General features: G+C 40.2%; 1 protein-coding gene across 1 annotated transcript in view; it reads right to left on the reverse strand.

Moving 5' to 3' along the window:
• Positions 1 to 1,575: 1,575 nt before the first annotated feature.
• The window catches only part of LOC126263182 (beta-hexosaminidase subunit beta-like), a 156,359-nt gene continuing 142,252 nt past the window's right edge, over positions 1,576 to 15,682 (reverse strand). Inside the window, exons 8-9 of the mRNA XM_049960234.1 lie at positions 10,505 to 10,678; positions 1,576 to 2,975 (exon numbers count right to left, since the gene is read on the reverse strand). Of these exons, the coding sequence (XP_049816191.1) occupies positions 2,787 to 2,975; positions 10,505 to 10,678 (363 nt within the window). The 3' untranslated portion in view covers positions 1,576 to 2,786. The remainder of the gene's footprint in view (positions 2,976 to 10,504; positions 10,679 to 15,682) is intronic.

Genomic DNA, 15,682 nt, shown 5'->3' on the forward strand with positions numbered 1-15,682 from the left:
GCAGTCTGTATAACTGCAGAAACAGCACAGAAGGTGAAATATGAAGCAGACCAGTGCACTGTCAAAGTTGAAAATTGGTGTGAAGCTAATTCTCTTTGTGTCAACCGAAAAAAATTACAAGACCTGTATGTATCGTGGAATAATAACACTGAACTTGAGCAGAGTTCAAATGCTGTTAATTTCCTTGGAATCTCAATTGATTCAAAATTATCCTGGGGTAGCCATATAGAAAAAGTGGGAAGCAGCATTAGCAAAGGAATATTTGCTCTAAGGAAGGTGCGTCTTTGTCTAAACGTGCCAGTACTTAAAGTGGTTTATTTTCCTTTAATACATAGTCACATTTCCTATGGTACAATACTGTGGGGACATCAAAGCAAGGCAGCTAATGTCTTCAAACTACAAAAGAAGACAATAAGACTGATATGTAGCTTGGCACCCAGAGCTCACTGTAGGCCAAGCTTTAAAATATTACAGATTATGACCCTGCCGTCAATATTTATACTACAGTGTGTAATGCATATTAAGGAAAACTATCTGAGTTATCAACAGTACGACATGCGACATAATTATAACCAAGAAATAAGCAGGACCTAGTTTCTTTCCGATGCAACTATAAAAAAAACACAAAAGTGTTTCTTATACAAGTCCATAAAATTTTTTAATGCCATACCCCAACATATCAGGGATCTTCCAATTCAACAATTAAAAAAAAAGTAAAACAATTTCTTCTTGAGGTCAGCATTTATGAAACTGATGAATTTTTAAGGGAGGCAAAGAATATGGTATGACTACACTTAGTGATCAGCTTTTATATGCTTCTATATATGAGTAAGTCTGTAATTGGCTAAATTTACTATGCAATATCAATTTGTATCAGAAGTTTCTCTGTTTTGTTTTTGTGTGAAGGTACCATAATTATTTGTGTAATATTTATATTGTGTAATATTTTTCTTGTTTTTTTAATTATTTGTATAACATTTATACTATGTAATATTGACTTTTGTAATGCCTCAGATGATCTCTGAGGTCTCTACAACAATAAAAATCAATCAATCAATCAATCAAACCTTCCCCACTGGCAGAGATGGCCCAATTCCATGGCTGCCGTGTTCACTTGATACTACACCATTAAATTTCTTTCTTTGGAGTTATGTGAAAGATATTGAGTACAAAACAGTAGTTCCTAATATTGTGACTTGCAGCAATGGATCAGAGATGCCATTGACACAATCACAACAGAATGGTTGTAGAATGTGTGGCAAGAGGTTGTACACCAGCTTGATATTTTGCATGTTATGAGGGGTACACATGTTGAAGTAATTTACATGTTGAAGACTATTATCTGTATTAAATATTTATGTAAGGTCTGAAACTTAATGAGTAGCATAATAAGTGGTATAACACATTTCATTTACTGTATCCAGTAAAGAGTTGCATTGTCTTGTTATCGGGGTAAACATTTATGGACACCCAGTACTTTATTAAGACAAAAATTGGTAATGCAAATGTTAGTGTAATAAACTGAAACAATTTGAACCTTTTAAATTTGTATTTTTGAGACGTTTTACAATAATATTTCATTAACATTCCCAGCAAGTCAACAGTGGTAACCCACGTTAAGCGCACTCTCTTTGCAAGTAAACAGTTTCCGTTGACATATTTTTAAGAATAAAATTTTGGAGAGAATTTATAATTTGAAAAGTATGTTGTTCCTCTAGAAATATTTGAAAACAATGACTTACCTGAACTTAAGAAAAATCATAATGGATGTACTTGAATTATCTTATGAGATTTTAGTGAAACTTTCTTGGACAATTTTTCAAAACAACCAACTTTTCCTTTACCATTGCCTACAGCCAAGGTCTTTACATATAAAAGTGGTCATACTAGCCTAGGTTTTGGTATTATTTGTTCCTCCCTAGGGGAGGAGAGAGCGATACATTAGTGATGGTTAAAAAGAAAGGGAAGGTCACTCAGACCCTAGGATGAGAAGGACCCACACTCTCATCCTTGGGTCTGAGTCACCTCAACTGAATTTTCCTTTGACATTATTTATTTTGAACCACACCTGGCCACTAGTTCATTATATCTCAAGGCAGTTCAAGCTCAAATACTTGTCTCCGATAATACTCAATGTGATACAAATTTGACACTGCACAGCATTTAGAAAATTAAGAACTAAGAAACATTCACAGAAATGCACATAGCATTATTTCAGTACTTAAATACTACTTTGGGGGAGGAAACAGGGTGGCTACTCCAACTTGGAAAAAAAATTCCCCAAGAATTCCAGATGTGACAAGGAAAATGGTGTCTAAACAGTGAGCATGGGTTGCGTTGTGGTGGTGGTGGTGGTGGTAGGGGGGGATCAGCATATCACAATAATGACTTCTTTCCTCTCAACTGAGCAATATACCAGCCATAATCACTAGCTTAGCTGAAGTTTGTAAACATCAATAATTTATATGAAACAATATTGATATAATTAACACACTTTAAGACATTAAGTATTTTAAAATTTGTGATTTATAAAACTCAATAAAATTCAGTTTCAATGCTATGTTAAAAATGCAGAATTCCTGGAGGTTTTACTAAATTCCTGAAATTCCCTGAGAATTCCAGGTTTTCTGGAAGAACTACCACTCTGGGAATTTCTTTACAAAAATCATTTCTCATCACTTTGTTATTTGTCTTCACACTGACAGTCCACCTTGTTGTCTATTATACACTGTTGTAATGTTTGTAGAAACTACAGACAGCATTTTGTAACAGCAGATATTAGCCAATTAAACACAATAACCTGGTCCATTTGGGGGTTGTGCATTTATACCACGTCTTCGCAGTCGACAGTAGTGTTCTTCAATTCGTGTAGCTGCTTCATCTATATCTGTAACATTCATTGGTGACCACAACCTTTCAGCCACTGCTGAAGCACGAGGCCATACTCTTGATTCCACATTGCTTTCATCCACAAACTGTGAAGAGGAAAAAATAAGTAAGATCATGATAGTGAGAACATACACAACTTTCTCTTTCACTACTTGCTCCTTACTCAGCAACTAATAGTATAAAACAGAACTGTAATACAATAAGATATTGCTGTTTTTTAATAAATGTATTTTTCATTGTAATACATATTTCTCTGTAAATGTGTAGCATGTCACCACGTATAAAAATTTTAGAACTTATCCCATATTTGCTATTACCTGTTATAACTTATTATTCATTATGTACTACTGCTAGTTATTTTAAAAATTTATTTATTTTAGAAATGTTAAATAACCTTTAGCACATATTATTACACAGCAGTGTCAGACACTTCCAGCTGTTTGAAAAGTTTTATACTATCTAAATTTCCTTCTTGAGAATACAAAACAGTGGGAAGTCCAGGATGGAATAACAACAATATTAAAAGGGTAGATCACACAGAAAAGCCATTCAGTCGCAGTTAGGCATAATGAAAAAGGCTGCTAAACATTTTAAGCTTCCAGACACTGTCTCTGAGAGATGGGGAGCTGGAAACAGTGACTGTGTGTGTGTGTGTGTGTGTGTGTGTGTGTGTGTGTGTGTGTGTGTGTGAATGCTGCTTGTGTGAACATGTGTGCATTTTCTATTTCGGAAGCAGGACTTTTCTTGTTAGAAACTTACAATGTTTAGCAGTTTTTTTCACTGTGCCTGTCGGCACCTCAACATCCCTGCTTGTGGAGATACTTTTTCTTAGTCCTGATACTGTGTACATTGTAGCTCTGAGAACAGAGTAGTGTGTAGGGCATAGTTGTTCACACTTTCACTTGCTTGTACAGTTATTATTGTTAAGTACAAATATCATGAAAGTGCATCTAGCTTTGCTTTTTATTCTGTGTTGAGCTTTGTATTTCATCAGAGAAGTTATTGTTATTACTTTTAAAGCATAACCTTCTTCCAAGCATAAACTTACAATTATCTACGCATAAAAATCCATATGCTTACAGGAAAATGAACAACACAGTATTTTATTAACTGTGTGTCTGAATGTCAGAATTAGAGAAAATAATGACTTTGTTCATGTAGTCATAAGGACACAGACCAAGTTCAGAAAATACTAAACTTTTCATTATTTGTGAAACTGTTGATTACAGCACATGAAAAAATTCAACTAATCTCAGCTGTAGAACTATTTTACTTAAAAAGTGGCCACAGTTAGTAAAATTTTTATCAATTCATTTGTATTTATGCCGAAAATATCATGAAAAATAGTTCAGAATTAAAATAATCTGTCACTATCTGTAGTTATTTATGAAGTCATCCAGAAAGTTGTAGGGTTGTTCTAACAAAACAGATGGCTAATTGTTGATGAATTTAATGCCCATAACTGTTATGAACAGTTGTTGATAAACAGTTACTGATACAAAGGGTTGTCAGAATCACTGTTCAAACATTGTGGTCCGTGAAAGTAATGAATGATCAAAAACAATATCAACTGACTACTGCACAGATATTTTTATAGTCATGAAGAATAAGGAAACAATTCCCTGGACTGTACTTTTACAGGTGATACAGTTCTGCAACTTACCATATACTTAGTAATAAATGACAACAGTGGGAAAATGTCCCACAAACACACCAACAAAGAAGACAATGAGAAATATCACCTAGAACAAATTTATTTACTGTGTAGCAATGGCCATGTACACAGTGTGCATGACACATGCAGATGATTGCAGTTGTTACTGTAGGAAGTTTTGGATAATCCATAACTTGGTCTACATTTCACAACAAGTGAATCATTTATTTCCATAGTTGGAGGAATTAGTAAAACGCCTCGATTAAGATGGAACAAATCAGCTCTTGCCTACATGCAGTTTCAAGTACTGCCAGTAGACACAAATGAAAGTAAAAAAAACAATCTTAACTCTTAGAACTTTTAGTTCCTGCCTCAGAAAGGAAAGAGGAACAGGTTGCAGAAGGCTAGAAAGAAGTGAAATCCCTCCAAACACTGGATAAGAGATTGGATTGTACTGATTTGGGGGAAGAGAACAAACAGCGAGATCATCGGTCTCATTAGATTAGGGAAGGATGAGGAAGGAAGTCAGCTGCGCCCTGTCAAAGGAACCATCCCAGCATTTGCCTGAAGTGATTTAGGGGAATCATGGAAAACCTAAATCAAGATGGTCAGACACAGGATTGATCCGTCGTCCTCCCTGATGAGAGACACCCACCTGTTGCGAGCAAAAGGGGTTTTGTCTTCTTTCCTTTGGTTGACACAACTGTTCATAATAAAATACATACAAAATTGCATAAGCACTCATCACTGTCATTCACATGATACTGCTGTAAAACAGCTGAAATAGTTAAAATTGAACATAGCTCCAGGCCCTAATGGAATCCCTGTCAGATTCGATACTAAATTTGTGGCCGAGTTAGCCCCTCTCCTAATCATAAATTATCGTAGATCGCTCAAACAAAAAACTGTGCTCAGTTCTTGGAAAAAGGCACAGGATACACCTGATACCAGAAGGGTAGTAGAAGTGACCCATAAAACCACCATCCAGTATCCATGACATTGATTTGTTGTAGAATCTTAGAACATATTCTGACTTCAAACATAATGAAGTACCTCGAACAGAATGACCTCCTCCAATGCCAGCCAGCACAGATTTTGAAAATATTAATCATGTGAAACACAACTCACACTTTTCTCACGTGACTTACTGAAAGCTTTGGATGAAGGCAACCAGGTAGTTGCAGTGTTTCTTCATTTCTGAAAAGCATTTGACTCAGTACCACACCTACACTTATTGTCAAAAATATGCTCATATGGGGTATCAAGTGAAGTTTGTGACTGGATTGAGGACTTTTTGGTAGGGAGGACACAGCATGTTATCTTGAATAGTGTGTCATTGTCAGATGTAGAAGGAATATCAGGTGTGCCCCAGGGATCTGCTTTGGCACCCTTGCTGTTCATGTTGCATATTAATGACCTTGCAGACAATATTGATAGTAAAATCAGGCATTTTGCATATGATGAAATTATCTATACTGAAGTATAATCTGAGAGAAGCTGCATAAATATTCAGTCAGATCTTGATAAGATTTCAATGTGGTGCAGAGAATGTGCAACTTCCTCTAAATGTTCAGAAATGTAAAATTTTGCACTTGACAAAATGAAAAAACATAGTATACTATGACTATAATATCAATGAGACACTGTTGGACCCTGCCAACTCATACAAATACCTGGGTGTAACGCTTTGTTAGAATATGAAATGGAATGATCACAAAGGTTCAGTTGTGGATAAAGCAGTTGGTAGACTTCAGTTTATTGGTAGAATACTGGGGAAGTGAAATCACTCTACAAAAGAGATTTCTTACAAATCACTCATGCAACTGGTTCTAGAATATTGCTTATGGGAATGGACCCATACAAGATAGGATTTACAGGGGATATTGAATATATACAGAGAAGGCCAGCATGAATGGTCACAGGTTTGTTTAATCCTGGGAGAGTGTCACAGAGATACTGAAGGGACTGAACTGGCAGGCTCTTGAAGACAGACGTAAACTATCATGAGAAAGTCTATTAACAAAGTTTCAAAACCTGGCTTTAAATAATTGCTCTAGGGATATACTACAACTCCCTACGTATCACTCACATAGGGATCATGAGAATAAGATTAGAATAATTACTGCACGCACAGAGGCGTTCGAACAGTCATTCTTCCTGCACTCCATGTGTGAATGGAATAGGAAGAAACCCTAATAACTAGTACAATGGAATGTACCCTCTGACATGCACCTCACAGTGGTTTGCAGAGTATGCATGTAGATGTATATGCAGATGAACTTGAGACACTACACTGTGGAAAACAGCAAGGTGAAACCATCGATTTGTTCTTGTACCACTCCCAATAGTAATATAACTTTTTTTTCGTTTAAATGATCATGTTTTATAAAGAACATATATGAGGCAGTTAAACACATAGTTAGTTTAATATTCACGCCTTGTTTCATAAGAAATAATTGTTCAAGATATAGTTTATCAACCACTAACAATAATACTGTAGTTAAATTATGAGGAAATAATTTTCTTAAACAAATTTTCACAATTTTAGGTACTTTACAAACACATGGAAATGTATTTTGCATTGAGTTAATAGATGGTGATGACTGAGGTGTTGTTCCTCAGTATAAAGCCCTTATGTTCCTCTCCTCAGGAAACATCTTACTTTTTTTCCAGAAACTGACTACTTCAAAAATTATAAGTAATTGTACTATTCGTGTTCCAGAACCTATGAGCCTTAAGTAAAGGTTATTTCTGAAATTCAGTCACATAGTTTTATGTCATTTTTCTGATCTCAGAAGTGGCCACATTCATTAGGAAACTTCGTTCATATATCAATTATTCGATTTGGTGTATTACACATTTGTAGCCATTTCTGATAGTCTTTGTGAATCCCTGCAGAAATATAAATAGTATTCACGACATAGTTCCTACAACTTGGTCAATCTTTATGACATCCTACTATTAGTTAAACAGAATTACTTCTTGGCCCACTGAAATTTTATGTTTACTAATTTTGCTATCTTCCCTGTTATAAAGAAAAATATAACAATGAAATTTAATTATTATTCCCACACACTTCTGTAAGTACACACATCAAAAAAAATTTTGCATCACCTGGTTACCAGAACTCCTGAAGATAGACATTGATTGTGGATATTGTATCACCGACACAGTCCCTTTGACTGTTCAGAGACATCACTAAACCTACTCAAAGATGTAAACAACCATGCATGAGCAGTGCCTATTAGACGGAGGGGGTCTGACAGCTGGTCAGTTCCAGTCATTCCACCTGGAAGGAGGTACACAGCTTGTGTTGTCTGTTGTAGTTCAACCATGCCTAGATGGACAATACCAAGGTTTGGTCATGTCCATATTGTTACTTTGTGCCAGGAAGGGCTCTCAACAAAGGTAGTGTCCAGGCATCTTTGAATGAACCAAAGCAATATTGTTCAGACATGGAGGAAATACAGAAAGACAGAAACTGTCGATGACATGCCTTGCTCAGGCCGCCCAAGGGCTACTATTGCAGTGGATGACCACCACCTATGGATTATGGCTCAGAGGAACCCTGATAGCGTCGCCATCATGTTGTATAATGCTTTTCGTGGAGCCACAGAACGTCATGTTATGACTCAAACTGTGCGCAATAGGCTGCATGATATGCAGTTTCTCTCCCAACGTCCATGGCGAGGTTCATCTTTGCAACCGTGACACTATGCAGCATGGTACAGATGAGCCAAACAACATGCCAAATGGACTGCTTAGGATTTGCATCACATTCTCTCCATGGATAAGTGTCGAATATTCCTTCAACCAGACAATCATCAGAGATGTGTTTGGAGGCAACCTGGTCAGGCAGAATGCCTTAGACATACTGTCCAGTGCGTGTAACAAGATGGAGGTTCCCTGCTGTTTTGGGGTGGCATTATGTGGGGCCGACGTATGCCACTGGTGGTTGTGGAAGGTGCCGTAGCAGCTGTATGATACGTGAATGCCATCCTCCGACTGATAGTGCAACCATATCAGTAGCATATTGGCATGGCATTCCTCTTCATGGACGACAATTCATGCCCCCATTGTACACATATCGTGAATGACTTCCTTCAAGATAATGACATCGCTCGACTAGAGTGGCCAGCAGGTTCTCCAGATGTGAACCCTATCGAACATGCCTGGGACAGACTGAAAAGGGCTGTTTATGGATGACATGACTGACCAACTGCTCTGAGGGATCTATGCTGAAACGCCGTTGAGGAGTGGGACAATCTAGATCAACAGTACCTTGATGAACTTGTGGATAGTATGCCATGCCGAATACAGGCATGCATCAATGCAAGATGACGTGCTACTGGGTATTAGAGGAACAGTGTGTACAGCAATAATACACTCCTGGAAATGGAAAAAAGAACACATTGACACCGGTGTGTCAGACCCACCATACTTGCTCCGGACACTGCGAGAGGGCTGTACAAGCAATGATCACACGCACGGCACAGCGGACACACCAGGAACCGCGGTGTTGGCCGTCGAATGGCGCTAGCTGCACAGCATTTGTGCACCGCCGCCGTCAGTGTCAGCCAGTTTGCCGTGGCATACGGAGCTCCATCGCAGTCTTTAACACTGGTAGCATGCCGCGACAGCGTCGACGTGAACCGTATGTGCAGTTGACGGACTTTGAGCGAGGGCGTATAGTGGGCATGCGGGAGGCCGGGTGGACGTACCGCCGAATTGCTCAACACGTGGGGCGTGAGGTCTCCACAGTACATCGATGTTGTCGCCAGTGGTCGGCGGAAGGTGCACGTGCCCGTCGACCTGGGACCGGACCGCAGCGACGCACGGATGCACGCCAAGACCGTAGGATCCTACGCAGTGCCGTAGGGGACCGCACCGCCACTTCCCAGCAAATTAGGGACACTGTTGCTCCTGGGGTATCGGCGAGGACCATTCGCAACCGTCTCCATGAAGCTGGGCTACGGTCCCGCACACCGTTAGGCCGTCTTCCGCTCACGCCCCAACATCGTGCAGCCCGCCTCCAGTGGTGTTGCGACAGGCGTGAATGGAGGGACAAATGGAGACGTGTCGTCTTCAGCGATGAGAGTCGCTTCTGCCTTGGTGCCAATGATGGTCGTATGCGTGTTTGGCGCCGTGCAGGTGAGCGCCACAATCAGGACTGCATACGACCGAGGCACACAGGGCCAACACCCGGCATCATGGTGTGGGGAGCGATCTCCTACACTGGCCGTACACCACTGGTGATCATCGAGGGGACACTGAATAGTGCACGGTACATCCAAACCGTCATCAAACCCATCGTTCTACCATTCCTAGACCGGCAAGGGAACTTGCTGTTCCAACAGGACAATGCACGTCCGCATGTATCCCGTGCCACCCAACGTGCTCTAGAAGGTGTAAGTCAACTACCCTGGCCAGCAAGATCTCCGGATCTGTTCCCCATTGAGCATGTTTGGGACTGGATGAAGCGTCGTCTCACGCGGTCTGCACGTCCAGCACGAACGCTGGTCCAACTGAGGTGCCAGGTGGAAATGGCATGGCAAGCCGTTCCACAGGACTACATCCAGCATCTCTACGATCGTCTCCATGGGAGAATAGCAGCCTGCATTGCTGCGAAAGGTGGATATACACTGTACTAGTGCCGACATTGTGCATGCTCTGTTGCCTGTGTCTATGTGCCTGTGGTTCTGTCAATGTGATCATGTGATGTATCTGACCCCAGGAATGTGTCAATAAAGTTTCCCCTTCCTGGGACAATGAATTCACGGTGTTCTTATTTCAATTTCCAGGAGTGTAATATGCTTTAGTGAAGACAGTTGTGTGTTCACTCAAGCTCACAATAGCAACACTTTAATATTTTCCTTAGATAAATAGGAAGTCAATTAGAAAATAACGGGCTTGACTAAATGTGAAAGAGTTTTCCTGAAGTCAGAGTTACAGCTTACTTACTTCTGACCACATTGCAGCCTCCCCACCAATCACCAAATCATACTGGGAGACATTGTCTGCTGAGAAATCCAGTGGCTCACAGTTGTAAAATTTATGCCAGTCTCCGCCAAAATATCTGAAGCGGTCCAGATAGTAACACTGTGACAGCAATGTGTAGTGACCAGCAGCAGTTACCTAAAAAAAGTTTTTAAGAGTTACATAAAAAGACTACATAATGTGAGTCATCAGAATAATCAAATTTTATGTCATCCCCTGCTTTAAATTCATATACTAGTTTTTTTTTAAAAAAAGGAGAGAGTGAGAGTGTGGGGGTGGGGGGTGGGGGGTGGGGGAGAGAGAGAGAGAGAGAGAGAGAGAGAGAGAGAGAGAGAGAGAGAGAGAGAGAAATTTTGTCATGATAAATGTCTTATGGATAAAGTATTTTCAAGATGACCTAAATAAGTTAGTATGACTGGAAGATGAAACAGAGAAAGATATAAGATACTGTTAAGGTAAATTTGTGTGTAAATGTATGTGAATTTTGCATAAGCATGAAGCTACTGAAATACATGAAGTGAGGAAAGTAATGCACCTACAGTGAATGAATTAGTCCTGATATTGATCTCAGAAGACAAGTAACATAGCTAAGAGTCATAGAAGTATTACTACATGTTCAAATTCTTTTAGGTAAAAGATATTTTAGCATCTTCGCAACTAAAAAACTGTTAGCATAGTCACTCTTACTCACACACACTGAGGTGACAAAAGTCATGGGATCACAATATGCACATATACAGATGGCAGTTGTATTGCGTACGCAAGGTAGAAAAGGGCAGTGGATTGGCAGAGCTGTCATTCGTAGTCAGTTGATTCAAGTGAAAAGGTTTCCAAGGTGATTATGGCCACATGATGGGAATTCACAGACTTTGAACACGGGTATGGTAGTTAGAGCTAGACGAATGGGGCATTCCATTTCGGAAATTGTTAGGAAAATCAACATTCTGACATCCACAGACTGAAGAGTGTGCTGAGAACATCAAATTTCAGGCATTGCTCTGCACCACAGACAACACAGTTGCCGACGGCCTTCACTTAATGACCAAGAGCAACAGCATTTGCGTAAAGTTGTCAGTGCTAACAGACAAGCAATACTGCAGGAAATAACCACAGAATTCAATGTGAGCATGCAACTGACATATCTGTTATGACAGTGAGGCAAAATTTGGCTTTAATTGGCTATGTCAGCAGTTGACCGACGCAAGTGCCTTTGCTAACAGCATGACATTGCTTGACTTGTGACCATACTGATTCATCCCTAGATGACTGGAAACCCATGGCCTGGTCATATGAATTCTGATTTCATTTGGGAAGAACTGATGATATGGTTTGAGTTTGGCACACACCCTGTGAAGCCATGGATGCAAGTTGTCAACAAGGCACTGTGCAACCTGGTGGTGGCTTCATAATGGTGTGGGCTGTGTTTGCACGGAATGGATTGGGTCCTCTGGATTAACTGAACTGACCATTGGCTGTAAATGGTTATGTTGAGCTACTTGGAGACCACTTGCAGCCATTCATGGACTGAGAGTGAGTGCGGTCCCATACTCCGAGGAGCGTAGGGGACGATGCGGGAGACCCGCACCGCTGTACTAGGCAAGGTCCTAGTGGAGGTGGTTTGCTATTGCCTTCCTCTGACCATAATGGGGCTCAATGATGATGAGGCAGATGACACAACAACACCCAGTCATCTCAAGGCAGGAAAAATCCCTGACACCGCCGGGAATCAAACCCGGGACCCCGTGCGTGGGAAGTGAGAACGCTACCACAAGACCACGAGCTGCGGACCATTCATGGACTACATGTCCACAAACAATGAGGGAATTTTTATGGATGATAATCCACTATATCACTGGGTCACAATTGTTGTGGTTGGTTTGTAGAACATTCTGGACAATCTGAATGATGATTAGAGCTTTGAGATTGCCCAGCATGAATCTCATCAGACATTTATGGGACATAATCAACATGTCAGTTTCTGCACAAAAGCCTGCACCAGCAGCAGTTTCACAATTATGGACAGCTACAGAGGCAACGTGACTCAGTATTTCTGCAGGTGACTTCCAAAAACTCATTCAGTCCATGCCATGTTGAGTTGTTGCACTATGCTGGGCAAAAGGAGGTCAAATGTGATATTAGGGGGTGTCCCATGGCTTTTGTGACCTCAGTGTAAGTATAATTCACTAAAAATACATTGACACCCAGTGTCAACTAATCCTAAGCACTAGTAACGAAAATTTAACATTAGATTGCAATGTTTACTAACTATGTCTATTCAATAATTACACAAATTACTGTGTCTATTGAATTTAATTTCGCAGTATTTTCAGTTTCTCTTAGACTTCTGTAACAAATGTAAAGTAATGCATTCTCAGTCTGAGGTGCAGCTTCCAGATTATACAAATGTTAGCTTCTCCTGAATCACTTTCTTAAATTTAACTATTTGACTAAAACAGCTAACATTCATTAATTGGGTGAATACTACATTTTCCAGAATACATATCCTTGTTGTTTTCATTGTTGTTGTTGTTGTTGTTGTCTTCAGTATGTAGACTAGTTTGATGCACCTCTCCATGCTACTCTATCCTGTGCAACCCTCTCCATCTCCATGTAACTACTGCAACCTACATCATTTTGAATCTGCTTACTGTATTCATCTGTTTGTCTCCTTGTACAGTGTTTTCCTCCCCACACTTCCCTCCAGTACTAAATTGGTGATACCTTGATGTCTCAGAATGCGACCTACCAACCAATCCCTTCTTCTTGTCAGGACATGCCACAAATTTATTTTCTCCTGTATTCTGTTCAGTACCTCCTCGTTAGTTACTTGATCTACCCATTCTTCATTAGCACCACATTTCAAAAGCTTCTCTTCTCTTCTTCTCTAAACTGTTTATCGTCAATGTTTCCCTTCCATAGATGGCTACACTCCATGAAAATACTTTCAGAAAAGGCTTCCAGACACTTAAATCTATACTCTATGTTAACAAATTTCTCTTCTTTAGAAATGCTTTTCTCACCATTGCCAGACTACATTTTATATCCTCTCTACTTTGACCATCATCAGTTATTTCGCTCCCCACCTGATTTAATTTGACTACATTCCATTAACCTCATTTTGCTTTTGTTGCTGTCTATCTTATATCTCCTTTCAAGATGCTGTCCATTCTGTTCCACTGCTCTTCCACGTCCTTTGCTGTGTCTGACAGAATTACAATGTCATTGGCAAACCTCAAAAGTTTTATTTTTCTGCCTGAACTTTAATTCCTACTCAAAATGTTTCTTATTTTTGCTTTACTGCTTGCCCAATAATTGAATAACATCAGGGATAGGATACAGCCCTGTCTCACTCCCTTCTCAACCACAGCTTTCCTTTCATGTCCCTTGACTTTTATAATTACCATTTGGTTTCTGTACATATTCTAAACAGCCATTCGCTTCTTGTATTTTACCCCTGCCACCTTTAGAATCTGAAAGAGTGTCCCATTCAACATTGTCAAAATCTTTCTGGAAGTCTACAAATGCTATAAATGTAAGTTTGCCTTTCCTTATCTTATCTCCTATAAGAAGTCGTAGTGTCAGTATTATCTCACGTGTTCCCACATTTCTCCAGAATACAAACTGATCTCCAAGGTTGGCTTCTACAAGTTTTTCCATTCTTCTGTAAAGAATTCACGTTAGTATTTTCAAGCAGGAGGATATTTCACCTGTCTGACACATCTTGCTCACCAGATGGGAGAGTTTTTCGTGGCAGGCTTCCCCAAGGCTGTTAGTATTTCTATCAGAATGCTGTCTACTCCTAGGCCCTTGTTTCAACATAGGTCTTTCAGTGCTCTGTCAAATTCTTCACACAGTATCGTATCTCCCATCTCATCTTCATCTACATCCACTTCCATTTCGTTGCTTAGGACTGGTGTTGCATCTGAGCTCTTAATATCCATACAGATGGTCTTTTCTCCAAAGGTCTCTCTCTAACTTTCCTGTAGGCAGCATCTACCTTTCCCCTAGTGATATATGTTTCTAAATTCTCAAATTTGTCCTCTAGCCATTACTGCTTAGCCATGTTGCACTTCCTGTCAGTCTCATTTTTTATACATCTGTATTCCCTTTTGCCTGTTTCATTTACTGCATTTTTATATTTCTTCCTTTCATCAATTAAATCCAGTATCTCTTGTGTTACCCAATGATTTCTACCAGCCCTTGTTTTTTTACCTACTTGATCCTCAACTGCTTCACTCCTTAATTTATCCTTGTATTCCACAAACTATTCCAAGGAAGTGAAATGAGTTAAGGTGTAAGTTATGAAAGATCATACTTTTATTATTTTATTATGGTTTGTGGATCCTTCAGGGAAGTGGAATGAGTGAAACTATACATTGCCTCAAAATGTGCAAGGTATACACAGTAAACTGTGTGAACTGGAAGTCATTTTAAATGGTAATCACAGGGAAGCTTCTGTGTTGTGTATTAATGAGTACTGACTATGAGACACACAGGTTTCTGCAGCTGCTTCACTACCTGAGCCATCTGGATCCTTCCCTTCACTACCAGCTTTTCCGAAGTGCACAGAGGGGAGTTATCCTTATAACTCTTTCTTCACTCCCATAATTATTCTGGCCTCAACCTACAGTAACATACTGTCCCCATACCCTCCACCCACCAGTTTCCACCCCCTCTGTTGTATAATCTCCTACCCATTCTCATCTCCAACCACATTTATTTGCAGCCCTCTGCCAATGCATCTGGCTGTCTTTCCCCATTCCTCTCCTTTTTTGTTCCTTTTTTTCCCCCCACCTCCCTGCCCCACAGCCTCCTGATGCTGTGACAGTTGGCAGTCTAGTCCCTGCACACTTCACCAGACAGCATTCATCTCTCACCCCACCTGTACACTACTACCCCTTCCTCTTCCCCATCCCCTTCAAACTGCTGCTTGCATCCCACATGATGTTGCATTCCGGCCCAAGATGCTGGAGTTCGTAGTTGTGTGCATGTGTGAGGGGTGCTTGCTTTTGTGTGTGTGTGCGGAGGGGGGGGGGGGGGGGGGGGTCAGTCTCTCAGTCTCTCAGTCTCTCTCTCTCTCTCTCTCTCTCTCTCTCTCTCTTTCTCTCTCTCTTACAAATACTGTGCTACATGTGAGTCTCT

This window comes from Schistocerca nitens, chromosome 6 (genome assembly GCF_023898315.1).
Source record: "Schistocerca nitens isolate TAMUIC-IGC-003100 chromosome 6, iqSchNite1.1, whole genome shotgun sequence".
In the NCBI taxonomy this organism is placed as follows: domain Eukaryota; kingdom Metazoa; phylum Arthropoda; class Insecta; order Orthoptera; family Acrididae; genus Schistocerca; species Schistocerca nitens.